The sequence below is a fragment of the Aplysia californica genome, unplaced genomic scaffold, assembly GCF_000002075.1.
Source record: "Aplysia californica isolate F4 #8 unplaced genomic scaffold, AplCal3.0 scaffold00007, whole genome shotgun sequence".
NCBI lineage: Eukaryota > Metazoa > Mollusca > Gastropoda > Aplysiida > Aplysiidae > Aplysia > Aplysia californica.
The window spans coordinates 1237253-1252867 of NW_004797277.1; the positions used below are offsets into that span (position 1 = coordinate 1237253).

At 36.4% G+C, this 15615-nt stretch overlaps 1 protein-coding gene and 1 non-coding gene across 3 annotated transcripts in view; one reads left to right on the top strand and one right to left on the bottom strand.

Moving 5' to 3' along the window:
- Nucleotides 1-13159, bottom strand: part of LOC101852810 (E3 ubiquitin-protein ligase Zswim2) — a 43077-nt gene extending 29918 nt beyond the window's left edge. Inside the window, exons 1-10 of one of the 2 annotated variants that reach the window (XM_013081483.2) lie at nucleotides 13080-13159; nucleotides 8239-8393; nucleotides 7662-7779; nucleotides 5918-6140; nucleotides 5388-5639; nucleotides 4748-4832; nucleotides 3960-4087; nucleotides 2938-3106; nucleotides 1740-1843; nucleotides 992-1255 (exon numbers count right to left, since the gene is read on the bottom strand). In XM_013081483.2, coding sequence (XP_012936937.1) covers nucleotides 992-1255; nucleotides 1740-1843; nucleotides 2938-3106; nucleotides 3960-4087; nucleotides 4748-4832; nucleotides 5388-5639; nucleotides 5918-6140; nucleotides 7662-7779; nucleotides 8239-8388 — 1493 coding nt within the window. In that variant the 5' untranslated portion in view covers nucleotides 8389-8393; nucleotides 13080-13159. Of the gene's footprint in view, nucleotides 1-991; nucleotides 1256-1739; nucleotides 1844-2937; nucleotides 3107-3959; nucleotides 4088-4747; nucleotides 4833-5387; nucleotides 5640-5917; nucleotides 6141-7661; nucleotides 7780-8238; nucleotides 8394-12266; nucleotides 12309-13079 lie in introns of those variants that run through there. The other variant, XM_013081490.2, reaches the window with a different exon arrangement.
- A 269-nt stretch (nucleotides 13160-13428) lies between these two features.
- Nucleotides 13429-13511, top strand: TRNAL-UAA. Its single transcript has one exon. It is a non-coding gene; the product is annotated as a tRNA-Leu (tRNA).
- The last annotated feature ends 2104 nt before the right edge of the window (nucleotides 13512-15615 follow it).

The window sequence follows — 15615 nt, forward strand, 5'->3', positions numbered from 1 at the left end:
AGAGAGAGAGAGAGAGAGAGAGAGAGAGAGAGAGAGAGAGAGAGAGAGAGAAAGAGAGAGAGAGAAGACTCTCATCTCTGAATACATGAGTATGCTCATGTATATCATCAACAAAAATGCACTTTTCAAACACATACTGCACTGCAGAATCATGTCTTCTTGACGTTGGGCAGTCGGTGCTCTACATCTGAGGAGCCCCGTTTAACTGCCAGCCCCGTTGCTCCACCAATTTCATGTTTGCCCTGAGGGTGGCGGTATAATGAGGTCTGACTGTAAATGTTTTACTGCAATGGGGCAGATCATTTCCACATAATAAAGCAAAACCAAGCTTTGTGGGACCATCCAACACTGCAATCATCGTCATCCTCATCATCATCATCATCATCATCATCATCATCTTCATCATCATCATCATCATCATCATCATCATCATCATCATCATCATCATCATCATCAATTATTATTTTCTCCATTGATAACATTATCATTTTTATCACTACTATTGTTGCCATTCAATTTCCATGGATGTAGATGTTAACAGAAAGCTCACAATAAGCAGAAGTAAAAAATGGCACGGAATCATGCACACCAGTCTGTGTTTCTTAAAAATTCATCAAGTTCATAATGTCAGGGGGATCTTAAAGTCCAGAAACTAGGCACCACTCTTCTGAATATTCCCACTAAAGAGAAAAACAAAATATTTCAAATTATCCTACATAGTCAATACCAGATGTCCAAATGTACACTGTTGGTAAGTCTTTAGTAACTGGTATTTTCTACTCGACCGACCGTGTAGGAGAGTCGGGTCAGGCGGTGTTTTCATCTGAGCACTTTGCAGATCCGTGCGAAGTCATGGTCATGTCAGCTGCTGTGTTGTGAGTTAATTGAGTGTTCGGAGAGTCATTAAAACACAAATTTTGATAATCACAAATTTCCAACGTAAAACATATTTTACCAAAGTGGGAATATGAAGAGAAAACTAAAATTTTACCTGTCAGAATTCTCCTCCAAGCTGTTCACTCTTCTTCCACACAGTTGTAGTTGCAAAGCTTGTGGACCTACACCAATATGTTCTACTGCACTCTGTATCCCATGTGGGCGGCGTCTTGTGTCATTTCTACCTCTCCCCGAGCCATCCCTCAACCTGGATGCAGCCATGGGTATGCCAAAAGCTGTTAAAGCCAAACCGTTATCAGCATGGGCCTGCTCCACCTCTGGTCCCATCTCGTTCACATCAGTGACCTCCGCCTCTGACCTGTCATGACATAAATGAGATAACATGAAAGTGAATTTGATAATAAGGAGGCGTTGTCAATCTAGCACCATTTGGGAGAGTGCCTTTTGGCACAATGCCATGTGAAAGTAAGGTGGGTATAATGATGAGTCATGCTTTTGCTTACAAATGAAAGACCTATGTGACTAAATGTTTGTCTTAAAAAAGAGTTTTAACCCAATCTTTTTTAATACAACTTGAAATTCCAGACAACCACAACACAAGACAATACAGCATCCTTCCACTAATTTAGAAGAACAAACAAAATAAACATAAACACACACACACACACACACACACACACACACACACACACACACACACACACACACACACACACACACACACACACATAATATACACACAAACATACACTACAGTTTCCTTCTCTCCACTATTATAATCAACACTCAAGTAAAAGTAAATCATAAGCAAAGAAAAAAGAAAAGCAAAAAAAAGTTCTCACCTTTGTGACCTGTTGCCAGTAGCAACACTAGCAACTACAATTCCATCTATAGGACAGTTTGGATGAGAATGTAGAAGCCAACTGTCAATGCAGTCTTTGTGAAACTGAAAACACAAAATGCGTAGTAAAAAATATAGTAGAGAATGAAAATTGTTAATATAGTCTAATTCAATCTACAATGTATTTCCTTTGATTGTTTTATTCAAGGTCTCATTGACATTATATCACGTAAGAGATAGGATGTAAGTAGTTGACATGTCACTAGCTCAGTTTGCTTCTAACATATATCTTCGTTTCCTTTCCTCCTTTTTTTTCTGTATGTTATTGTCTAGTACTAATCTTGGGCGTTTAATATCACTAGACTAACTAAAAGTAACTAAATACTTTCCTAACCTTTGACCTTGTCTTTCAGAGCAAATTTTAGTTACAGGCAATAATATCTCGAAATCAAAAGGCTGATTTTCAATAATATATCTACCTAAGATGAAAACTGAACTGGTATCTTTTGCATTCAGAAGTGTTTACATAACACAAGATACTGAATTGTGGTGACCAGCAAGAGGATTTGTGCACTTGAAATGATTATAGATTGTGGTACTTTGTCAATGTATTACTTTGCAGGCAGTACATGTTTATTTATTCTTCATAGCTGACTACATTTCTAAACTCATATATGTCACGACGCGGTGGAATCAGGCACTCGTCAATTATTTTAACATGTGGGGTTATTGGTATCATTTTAATGCTTCTTGATTTTTCTTGATTTTTGGTTTAAAAAATACAATTCTATCATGAGCAGAAGTCGAGATATTTGTCATTGAAGGAGGTGGGATCACCTGGTTTCAGAGGTGAAATTAGTGAGAAATGGCCGCCAAAATTTGGCGATTTCCAAAGTTTGAGAGTCCTTAGAAACTGCAAGAGTACGTTTTTGTGCCTTAAATCAACATTTTTTGGTAAAATCCACACAGAAGTGTGTTTTTTAATTGATCTTAAAGGTGTTGAGTCAAAAAACAAAAATTCGATAAAAATTGCAGAAAAAGGAAAAGAAAAATGCTAGTTTCTTGGATTTCATTATTTTGACAAGCACCTGATTTCACCAAAGTGCCTCACAATTATTTTATTTTCGACAATCTTTTCACACTTTCATAAAACTAGATTATCTCCATAGAATCGAAGGTGTAAAATTAAGAGTTTATACCTTATGCCTACATGGTAGTTTCCGTACAAACTGTCCAACGGTGAAGCCTCTGAGACACACTCGACACTGGGAGCCAGGTGCCAAGAGTGAGCTGCCATCTCTCACACGCTCAAGGGGAATAGCATTGAGGGCATCCTCTGACAAGTTACTCAGTTCCTCCTGGCCATGCCTTAAAAAATATGTGTTGACGACGAAAAGTTAGGACTGTTATCGCACATGTCATGAGGGTTGTTTGAACTTTTAAAAAATTTCATATTGATAAAGGGCCTTGATTAATCGTACATTGAAAAGAAAGAGCACATCAAATAAAAAAAGAAAAGAAAGAAATTCGAATTTTAAAAAAGGACATCAAATCAAGAAATCACAGAATAAACAAAAGAACCCAATAAGATTCATGAGTTGCTAGAGAGACACAGAGAAAAATGAGACCCGAAATATTGGAGTGATGTAAAATGGGGTTCCAGTGGCTAAATAAGTTCCGAGTTTAGACTCAAAAGTTAAGTCAATCAAGTGTTGGAGACACAAGGATAAGAAGGGTGGTCACTGGGGTGTGTCCTTGAGCAAGATACGACAACACAAGCTAAAAAAACAGATGGCAGCACAGTGGCGATCAAGCATGGCATGTTTGTGAAAGTGTTCTGTATGGAAGCAATATTGTGTATTGATGTACGTATTTATATTTGTATTAATGTATATTTGTATCCATAATTATGTATTTAATTTATGTTTATATGTTTGCCATTGTAAACCAAATTTCTCCAAACAGATCAATAAAATTATTATTTATTTTTATCTTATTTTACGTTATTTTAGAATAAAGGAGCTTGTTGGGAAAAAAGGGCACATTTTACAAGGAAAGTATATTAACTAAAGTCAAGGAGTTGTAGACAATAAGATGATGGTATACATGTCTGGTTCACTGCCACTTTCACTGAGTGTCGGTTTGGTAAATAGAGACAGACAACATGCTTTATTTCATTACACTGACAAAAATAGTATCATGATGATTTTACTATACTTACCTATCCATCTGCATCAGCAAGTCGTAGTCATTTTCTGTTATATCTCTGTGCTGCAATTCATTCACAATAGCAGGTGGCAAACTACTCCCCAGTGTACGAGCTGCAGCCCGCCATCTTTGGTTACGTTTCTGAAAAGTATATGCCATATCAAAGTAAAAATATTAACTGTAGAACATCAAAAATTTCAATTCAAATTTAACATTCATGATTACTTCAAAAGCTTTGATTACATACTATGCAACAAAAGTGCTTCTTGAACTTACAAAAAGGTAGATAGATTTTTATTCCAGAACTTATTCAAAATCAAAGTATAAATCAAGTTCAACAACGTCAGAGTTCTCACTGACCTTTTAAGTAAACAGCATACCCACATCACTTTAAACAATGTGAAACAAAATCTCCTATTTATCAAATACCCCCTTTCAATTCATTGTGATATTTTCTAACACTGTTTCCTTTCAGCTGTTGTATTAAGCGGATGTCTGTATTTCAAACCATACAGCAGCATTTCGGACCTCAAGTAGTTTGGGGACTTTTCAAGCTCCTCATTCACTGAACTCAATCCTATCGGTGACTAATGTTAGTGTAGGAGATCTTGTACCTGAAACAAACTTTCAGTGTTACAAGGATATCAAACCCGCATTATACCCTCCTATCCTTCAAACATCCTCTTTTCCCTCTCCTCAACATATTATGTTTTAACTATACTAATCTCTTTCAAATATTTTTTTAAAAACCTAGTATTCGCAAAATTTTCAAATGCGGGTTATATCAAGTGTCAGACTTACATGTCGAAACTGAAAGGAATGGTGTGTGTGGACTGGTAAATTGAAGCACCTTTGGCACATATGAAAAGTAGGGCAAACTGTACATCTGAAAAAGAAAAGGTGGAAACATACTACAGCATGCTCCTGAGCAATAAAAAAGGAAAAGAAAAACAATAATCTTACAGAGTGAAAACTAAATGCTTACATTATAGGAACTTAAAACTCCCATATCATTTTTAGATATATTCAATTTTAAAGAAACAAAAGCACAGAAACTAATTCATCATACTTTAAGCCTTGAATCAACAGGACCTAGATTTTAATCTTGAGAAGATCAGGATCTTTGAAGTGAATTGGAAAGTTGATAAGTGGATGAACTTTTAATTTTATAAATGTCAGTCCACGTTCTTCAGTAGCAGAATACACCTGATATTTTTCAGACTATAACATTTACTTTTACATTTATTTTCCTGTTCAGTGATTGTAACACTCACATATGAGAATATTTTCATTTTATATAGCCTACAGCTTATATATATATTCTATATTTTATTTATATATATATATATGCACATATAATATATATATATATATATATATATTATACATATATATATTTCCGTTTTGGAAGAGTTAGAATATTGAAAGATCAATGGAATACCTGTAGCATTTTCCTTCTATTGGAGCCCTGCTACAATGACCACAAGCCATTCCAACATGTCTGTCCATGCGGATCCCTGGTGGAGCTTGTGGTGGACAGCCTGCATTTCTCATTTCAGCCTTGAGAAGATCGATAGGTCCAAAATCTTCACGACACATAGGGCATTTTATCGTGCCCTCTTGAGATGTTTTCTGCTGATGCTCTGCCCATACCTGCATACATTTGATGTGGACACTGTTTCCACAACCAAATCTGTCAAAAGAGTGAGTCGATAGGAGATACATAAATAGAGGCCATAGCTGTATTCAAAAACAAACAAAACCATGTGTGTCAAAAACAATTGATGATTGATTTTAACCAAAAATGATGCTTTTCATTATAAACTAAGGGTTTATTCCTTAACCAGAGATAGAACTTCAAAATTGTCACTGAAATGAGCACAAAACTTTTATTTTTTGTTAGTTGTTGTTGTTTCACTTTTTTTTTTCTAAAAAAAAATATTACATACAAGTCAAAGAATATTTGCATACTTGCAATAAGTCACGGGCAACTTCTTCGTCATAAATTCGTCTTGACAAATGGGACAGACATCATCCTCAGCAATCTCTCTCTGTTCTACAACAGACCGGCCATCTGCCGACTCAACAACTTTTTTATTGTTGTTTGCTTGGCGAGTTCTGTGCTGATCTGCAGTGACTCGACCTCGCAGAATTTCATTTACTTCAATATCCACTAGACCGAGTTGCCATGACACTAGTGGAACACCAAAAGAAAAAAGAAAAAATTTAAAAAGTGGACAGATAAAATAACGGGATTATAGATATCTATAATCAATACACAGTCGTCAAAACAATGTACCAACTACTAGGCCTACTGAAAGACATGCCACAATTATATTGTACTCATTTTATTTCTGAAAGATTTTATTATTATACATATTTTTTCTAGATAACATTCAAGCCAATCATTTTAACATTTGGTTTTGAAAATGAATCACTATATGTACTGGGCTGTAAAGCTATCATTAGAATTTGTTATTCCACTGGTACTATGGCATGTCTTTTCTAAAATGTTATTCCAGGAGTAAATTCTCTGAAAAGCATATGTGAGGCATCATGGTGAAATCAGGCACTCGACAAAATTATGAAGACGAAGAAAACTGCATTTTTTTATCCAGTTTGGCAATTTTACGAATCTTTGGTTTTTGGCTCAACACCTTTAATTTAAGTCCATTAAAAAACACTTTTCTGAGTGGATTTTACTGAAAAACATTGACTACGGGCACAAAAAAATGTAAAATTTCAGTTTTCAAGGACTCTCAAGCTGTAGAAATAACCAAATTTTGATGGCCATTTCTCGCTAATTTTACCTCTGAAATTAGGCAACCCCCCCTACCCCCCCCCCCCCCCCCCAATCACTAATCACCTTTAATCACAAATATCTCGACTTCAATTTAAGATAGATGGGTATTTCTTTCACCAAAGGCAAGACAAATTACCAAGCTTTGAGATGCTAGCTATAACTCCATATGCCCAAATATTAACGAGCAGCCTGATTTCACTGCCTCATGACATGACACACATTATATTATCTGTTGTTAGATAGGTCTTTTATGTTAGTTTTAAAACCTATTACAAAAATTTTGTAACTATCAAGGGCTGACATATGTGTCACGACGTGGTGGAATCAGGCACTTGTCAATTATTGGGCACGTGGAGTTATTTGTATCATCTGAAAGCTTAGAAATTCATTTGTTTTACTTTCAATTTAAAAAATACACATCTGTCTTGAATAGAAGTAAAGGTATTTGCAATTGAAGGAGATTAGGGTCGCCTGGTAACTTTGGTGAAATTAGTGAGAAAATGGCCACCAAAGTTTAGAGACTCCTACATTTTGAGAGTCCCTAGTGGTTGAATGTTTACATTTATGTATCTTTAATTAACGTTTTTCTATGATGTTATTACAGAAATGTGTTTTTAAATAACCTAGAGATAAAAGTTGTTGAGTCAAAATTTGATAAAAATTGCCAGACCAGCTGAAAAATGTCCGTTTCTTTGATTTAATTATTTTGACAAAAGCCTGATTTCACCACGATGCGTCACATATGGTCAAGGAAGGTAAAACTAAAAGAGGACATAATACTTTATAAAATTTCAACATTAGAGTATGGTACAAATAGCAAAGCCCATACGGTTGATAGGTCAGTGATTTGTTTGGAAAGAGCTGGTCCTTGTAACAGTCATACAGTTTATAGCAGATTAATACAGTACTTACATGGATCATTTACAGATAATCTAAACTTTCTTAGAAGCAGCCAGCAAATGTGTTTACACAAATCTCTCTCTTTTTTGTACACAGGACAAGTGCAAGTATGAGGGTCGCCAAGGAAAACCTGAAATGAAATGATGTCAAAGTAAATTTTTATTTTAATTTTTGTTTTTTTCAGTTTGCAGTGATACCTCTAGCCTATGCTTATCTGTCAATAGAAGTAATGAGCATTGGCTTTCACTCACAAGGTGTTCTCAAGTAATTATTACTTATAGAAAAATAATATTTTTCTAACAAGTAAATTACCAAACAGGTTCACATGCTATTCGCCTGCAACTCTAAACAGTCTCTCTGAGATAATTTCCACATTTGAGTGAATAACTGGTTCCTATTCAAACATAATGTTTAATTGGATACGGAGAATCTTAACTTACATGACTTACATGAAGTAATTCTACAATAGACCATGTAGGCCCAGGATACTTTTGAAAAGAAAACTGCATGCACTTTCGTGAAAGCCTACCGTTGTATCAAGACAATACAGTAGGCCTAAGCTAAAGAGCTGAAAAGATTTTTATCATACCTTCACTGTCTTTCTTTCCCCTTCTTCTTTAAGTAAAAATCCAGTTGGGCCTGTTTGTCTGAGAATGTAAATTGTAGCATCCATAGCCTGCGTTTGATGCCAGCAGCAAGCATCGCTGACTGTCCTTCTCCATTGTACACTTCGAGGCATAGCTCCTGAAAAGTTAAAGACATATTCCATAGTCCAACTAAATATTTTGTCAATGTGTAGAAACTAAGAAATTTTAACTCAAATTATTTCACTACTTTTCCCACGCTGCCATCATACGCAAACACATTTTTCTGCAGTTTCATAAAACAACTGCAGGCTTCCAAAATAAGAGTGCCAGATTAGACTTACTGTTTATAAATTAACATGTCACTATTTTCAGATCAAAGCAATCTTTTGCACAAATAATATCAAGAGAAACCGTATCAAGAATTGTATTAACAGTTAGAGAAGACATTCTTATTTTTGTCAGTAAAATTTGTACATTTTGGTACGGAGTCAACCCTTTCTACATTTTAAAAAAATTCAAAAATCATTACTAACAGAGAAATTTTTATCTTGATTACAGTCAAAGCCATGAACCTAACAAAAAAAATGTAATGTGCTGGAGAATCAAACACATTATAAAGAAGGCTGCATTTTTCTCCACTTCACTTCTATACAATGGACAAAAAAAACTTTGCTTCACCAGATTAAAAATATGTGACATGTGGATTGCTAATAGGAATTAACGTATGTATTTATAAGCACTATACAAGTCGTATGTAGTTATTGGAAACAATAGTGTACAAGTGATGCACATTGCAAAACTCAAAAGTAACACACTGGTTTTATTCAAAGTCAGAAGAACGAAATAATATACATTTCAATCAATATGAGGCCATAGGACTGTCACTGGCAAACATACTTATTTCATGCTTAGGTATGAATTATTAAGTCACCAGTATCATATAATAGCCTTTCATCAAAAAGGGACATTTATTCTAGGCCCCTATAGCTTTCACATTTTCATCTGACCACGTTATGAAAAAAATTCTAGCTAATTTAAGACGTTATCTATGCAAGAAAACCTTTGCATGGCACTTCTGCAGGCCAGCTACCAAACAAAAATATTTTTTCAAAAAATCTTGTTCTAGTAATAAAAAAGTTTTTCTCGCTGGGCCTGCATTAACTTTGGATGCATAAACAGGAACACTAAAATAAATGGCCCGGAGTAACCTTGCTTAATAATTGTTCATTTGAGACAGGGACATCACGTACCCTGTCCCCTCATTTCAGTGTAAGCTTGTAGATTTTATCATATGACTGTCTAGACGTCTCCATGTGCTCCAAGTGAGTCTCGAAAATTACTCACATTGTCTCTTGAATCGCATTTCATAGGCGTACTTTAGAGTGTGGTATTGAAAAACATGTTATACCTTTTAAATGTTTTAGGTGTAAGCTGCAAATCCCCTATTATTTTTTTATATCAAAGAAAATGTGTTGGAAACTTAGTTTGTATGGTGACTTTTATGGATGGGCTTTGAGATTCTATTGGTAATCCAACTTTTACACCCGTAGGTCGCTAAGCAAAGATCTGAGAATGATTAAACAGACAGATTTCATTTTATCTTGTTTTAACCGAGGTCAGACGAAAGTGAACAAGGGATATAGGTCTACCAACTATTAATTCAATAGTTTTATCTCTAGGAGGCAGGAAACCAACACAACGTGTGTATAACAAAACCTTATAGTAGCTTATCAGTTAGAAAAAGCAATAGGCTTATATAGTGTTTATAATTCACATATCTAAGAAAATTTATATTTAATTTTGGAATTTTGAAAAAAGCAGGTTTTTTCTTTTCAAAACAAATTAAAGCATGGAAAGAATATTTTAAGATGTGATGAAAAAACATTCTGCTCATTAAAAGTCATCACTGGTGGTTTTTAAATTCAGTGAGCTGCAAGATTATCATAATATTTTAAGTGGCGTACAGCTTTTTTTTAAATTCCGCAAAAGCACCTAGTTCTTTTAGCTAAATCTTGTCCAACAACCACCAGACAGAGTAACATAACCTGTGTCAATGATCTCCATTTTACTTGGTACTTTATCAATTGTGTCCAAGACAGTCCACCTGCCCGCACAAATACATCTCTGTACAGTCTCATAGGACGCTCTCTTAATCCTTCTCCATGTCAAGACTTCAAAACACAAAATCACCCCTCTATAACACATTAAGTGCCAGCATTTGCACAAAGAAAGCTGCTACAAGTGCTCACACAATAAAAATTAAAAAAAGATATTCTAGGCCTAAAAGTTACATATTTAGGGGTGGACAATGATATGAATTGTGATTTCTCAAATTTACCTTTTCAATCCTTTTGAAACTTCAAATGCTTGGGTGTTTTTTGTTAGTCTTTGGTGCTGCTAGTAGGCTATTATAGAAAAATTAGTCTGTTGAACAGCAATTGTAAATGTGAGAGGTTTATTTTTTTTTTTAAAGGAACAGGATTTTCCTAAACTATATTTTCATCCACTCACATATCTGTTAAAACTTTCCAAAGAAAAACACAAATTTTCCTCTTACGTTAGCTAGTAGCATATATATTGTTACTCATAGGCCTACTCACAGGACATTTTGAAGATGTAGTGCTATAGATAAGAGAGTATTTTGATACGTACTCAAAATTACATCATTATGTGCGCCTGAGACCCCAGTCTGACCAAATGTAAGAACTGATTGGGATTGAAGGATTCAAGAGTCCATTAGTAGGGCGTATAGGCCGAATACCAGTCATTTCGTATGGTCATTATTCATCACACTGGTGTAGTCAAGACGTCACAGTCATCTCGTCACACCCCAAATCCACAAGGTTGAATGGAGACGGTCATTTCGTAGCACATTTGCGAACATCAAACGCTCATTGTCATGGCAATTGCAAAAATCACGATTTTTGGGGGAGGTTTGGGTGTGTGTGTGGAAGAACAGGAGGGAGGGGGGAGGAAGGCGGCTGTGCGAGTCATCGTTGTGCCTACCCGAGCAGCTTCACTGTTCATTTATATGTAGGCCTATTGACAATTGAAATCTATCGAGTCAGATCAACAAAGTTTTTAAGTTTCGATGAAAGATGTTATTGGCAAGATCATAATATTAGTTTTGTTCAAAATAAAATAGCTAATAAAAATGTATGGTACTGCAATTTTGTTAAAAGCTATACCCTTACTTTCAAATAAAGCTTTAATTTACTAACGCTTCACCGCACATTGTTTTTGCCTTATTTCAAAAACTATTGTTCAGCTATGGAACAGTCTAGACGAAGATTTAATTTACATTTAATAATTTACACAACTTTTAAAAAAGCTTTGCTCATCCTCCAAAACTTTACTAGAATAACAATTTTGGAGAGAGGTCATTTCGTCACATAGGCCTATTGGGGTGTGACGAGATGACAGTGTGACGAAATGACCAGTTCTCTATAAAAAATACGCCTTCATATATATTGGCTATACACTGTTGTGACATGGAAAAAGCCCAAAGCTGCATACATATGTATAGATCTAGGGAAGACTTCCGTAACGAGCGACCACTATGAGACAGTCGAATAGAATAGAGGGTTCCGTAGGGGTAGGCGGCCTGTTAGGGTTAGGTCTCTTTTTCATTGTGTTTGTTGGGGTGGTTGCTCGCTAATTACGGAAGTCCTTCTTCCATCTACATCTTTTTTAAAAGTTTAGTTGACTCAGTTGTGTCATACCTACCTTAAAATGATTAATTGAAAAAGCAAGACTTTGTAACACCTTAATTTTATTCCGCTAAGGCCCTAACCATATGATTATTATGATGATGGGTCACCTGGAATTCTTCCCCATTCAGTGCTTTCTTTCACTATCGATGATCATTTGCTGACCCTTTATTATGCTAGGTCTACGTAAGACATGACACGATCAGCAAAAATACTATAGACTATAGTGAATAATAATGTAAGCAGAGCCGCAGAGGGTGAGCATTTGGCCAACAGTAGAACTAGATGTAGATTATATATATGAAAGTGGCTATTCTCACCCGCCCGGAAGTTCTCGCAAGATCAACTCCTCCCCTCTTCTCTCTCTCTCTGTCTCTTTCTGAATACTGTCTATCGCTGTGGACGATCAAATTGACCAAAACAAAGTTAAAAAATGATGTTAAAACACAAAAGTAAATAAATTTGGTTGTCTACAAAGATGCTACGGCTATTTAACTTTTCGAATCGAGCCAAACTACGCGGGTCGCCATTTTGTTTTGCCCGGAAATTCTCGCGCTACTCCTCTCTCTCTTTCTCTCTCTCTCTCCACTGCCCACAGACAAAATTGTACGCTTTTAGTAGGCTACAATTGTAATGGAACGTTTGTTCACGGCACAGAATTTTACAATTTTTCTGTTATCACAGTGTAGAATTCTGTGGTTTAGGGTGAACGCAAAATTTGGTGAACGCGCACCGGGTGAGAATAGCCACAAGACTCGCCTGCACTATTCTCACTCCGGGTGAGAATAGAGGTGGCCTATATATATATATATATATATATATGTGTGTGTGTTATGTTAAAGGTTTTCGTAAAGACACTGTACGTGTTAGAGCTGTGATAAATTATATATGAACACTACTGGCTCACACTATTTAACTGTCTTAATGGGAGCCTTTAGCGACGCTAATCAATCTAGAGCCATAAGTCATAGGAGGCCGAGTTCATGACTAAACTCTAAACGGTTACACTCGTGGCATATCTGCATGCAAGGTCATTGAGAAAAGACATAGATCTAGATCTAGGCACATTAAAAATCGTGAGAGGAAAGAGATTGGATTTCCGAAAAAACCCCCACTAATATTAAGATATTTACCCCTGCAAGAGACAAACAAATCCAACTACAACTGACTGTTCATCGATCTGTCGATTGGTTCCGCCGATAGAGCGCAGCCATGTTGTTTACACACATCACTATGGTCTACAAGGGAGGTATGATTGTTTCCAAACATTGAAAAATATGTAAGCCAGATGAGTAATTTACCTGTCACATGGGATAAATTAGCATTATCCAAAATTTATTTATTCAAAATATTCCTATTTTAAACAAAATGCTAAGACCTAATTTAGCTTTCAAAATAAAATGATAAATTGTCGACGTAGATTCTAAACATATTTTATATTGCTAGATCTATATGAAGTTAATGTAGAACCTCGCCCTCCATAGTACGGTGGCCGAGTGGTTAAGGCGTTGGACTTAAGATCCAATGGAATGATTTCCGCGTGGGTTCGAACCCCACCCGTACTAGAACACGGAATTTTTTATTGTATTTGATATCAATGTGGTGCTGTTGTTGTTTCAATCTTTGAGGCAACCAAGCTGGTTGGCAGTGTGTAGGCCCATTGTTTAATTTACCACTGTACACAGGAGTGAACATAAAGACGAATACCACATCTGATTTGCTGAACTATTATCATAGTATTGGTGCCTTTAGTTGTTTAGTTCAACATTTTTTTTATTTTTTTTTTAAGCTCCTAACTCGTTCATCGAAATAGCTTGGTTGTTGTATTTATAATCTCTATTTTTCCCCGTTTCTTTTTCAGGGAGGGAGCACACTGCAATGTAGAAAACAAAAGAATGGTCGGACCCGCTGTGAAGGACATGCTCGAACGACATAGCCCCCCAAAAAAGCTTTTTAAAATATAAAAAGATCCTAGGCCTACGATGCCATCTCTTTGCTAGAGACGTTGACAGGAACATTCTTTTTATTCATTTATTATGTATTTATTCTCATTGTTATTTAGGCATATTAATTGCTCGGCTGCAAAATGTTTTCTATTTAGACTAGCCTATGGGCCTAATAAAAACAAATGTCAAACATCACAATTGCTGCAAAACTCTGAATATTGAAGGTGCTGGCCTTTTTTGGCTCAGCTCTTTTTGATGGGTGGGAGAAAATTACAAGTAATATCAACAGAAATGTTATTCATAAGAAGAAATCTGAAAATGTCATGGACAGAAAAGAAGATTAACCAAGAAGTGCTGATAAAGGAAAACATGAAACGATCACTAATTTAGACAATACGCAAGAGACAGATGAATGTCAGAGGGTATAGGCTTTCGGCTACAGATAAAGAGAATTGGAACAACGTATGACAGAAACATTTTAAAAGAGAGAAAGCCATAAGGACACCTACGCACAAGATTCAAAAATAGAATGAACACCAGGACCTTGGCGACTGACTGACAACATAATGAACAATTCATTCACGAAGGCCTCGGATGAGATAATATTTATTGCTCAAGACAAGACACGTCTTAAATGATGATGATGATGATGATGATGTGATGATGATGATGCTCTAGCGAATCTTACATGAACATAAGCTTAAATGTTTAGCTATCATTGATTGACGAGAAGATGGAAAATCTTTTCCCAAGCCTTTATTTGATTCTTTTTTTTCCAATATTTAAACAGAAGCGTAGTTTGGCACACCCCATTTTAAATACCGATTACAACGTCGACCTTCCTTTGCTAATAGGAATGAGGAGGATGCTGGTTGGGGGCGCTTGTGTAATAGATTTTAAAAGGAAGCTTAAAATCGAGAGTGAGACAGAATAACAAACGTGCTGATGCTAGGGCTGTGTTGGGGGAGAGAGCGCGAGAGCAGAGGGAGGGGGTGAGACACACCCGCAGAAAGACAGAGAGACAGTGAGAAAGAGGGAGGCGAAAAGACAGGCAGGCAGGCAGGCAGGCAGGCAGGCAGGCAGCAGGCAGCTAGAAAGACACACGAATAGAGCCACTTTTAAAAAGACGAGCAGAGAGAATTTGGAAAACAAATTTTAATAATGGAACAAGGGGGAGTGGAGAGAAAGAAGAAAAAGAAAGAGTGGAATGTAGCAGCAGAAGGTTGCGGTAGAAAGAGCTAGGGGTGGAAAGAAATAATTATGGTAAGAAGGAAGGAAAGAAGAGAAAATGATAACATTATTATGTGTGGCGCGGGCGGGTCTGTCTTCGTGTGTGTGTGTGATTGACGGTGAGAGAGAGAGAGAGAGAGAGAGAGAGAGAGAGAGAGAGAAAGAGAAGGAAAGAATGCAAAAATACGAGGGAGGGGCAGTTCCTGAGTCTGCCAAAGTGAGAGAGAGAAAAACATTGTATGTGTCAGTGTATGCGCACATGATTGCGTGTATGTGTGTATATGTGTATGTGTGTGTGCGTGCGTGAGAACGTGTGTGTTTTCCATGTGTATGTGTGTGCGTATGTGTATGTAAAAAGAGAAAGAGACAGAAAGAGAGACAGAGGGAGAGAGAGAGAGAGAGAGAGAGAGAGAGAGAGAGAGAGAGAGTAAGGGGCGAGGAAGAGTGAGGGAGAGGGACTGACAGACAGGCAGAAAAACAAACAAATAGACAG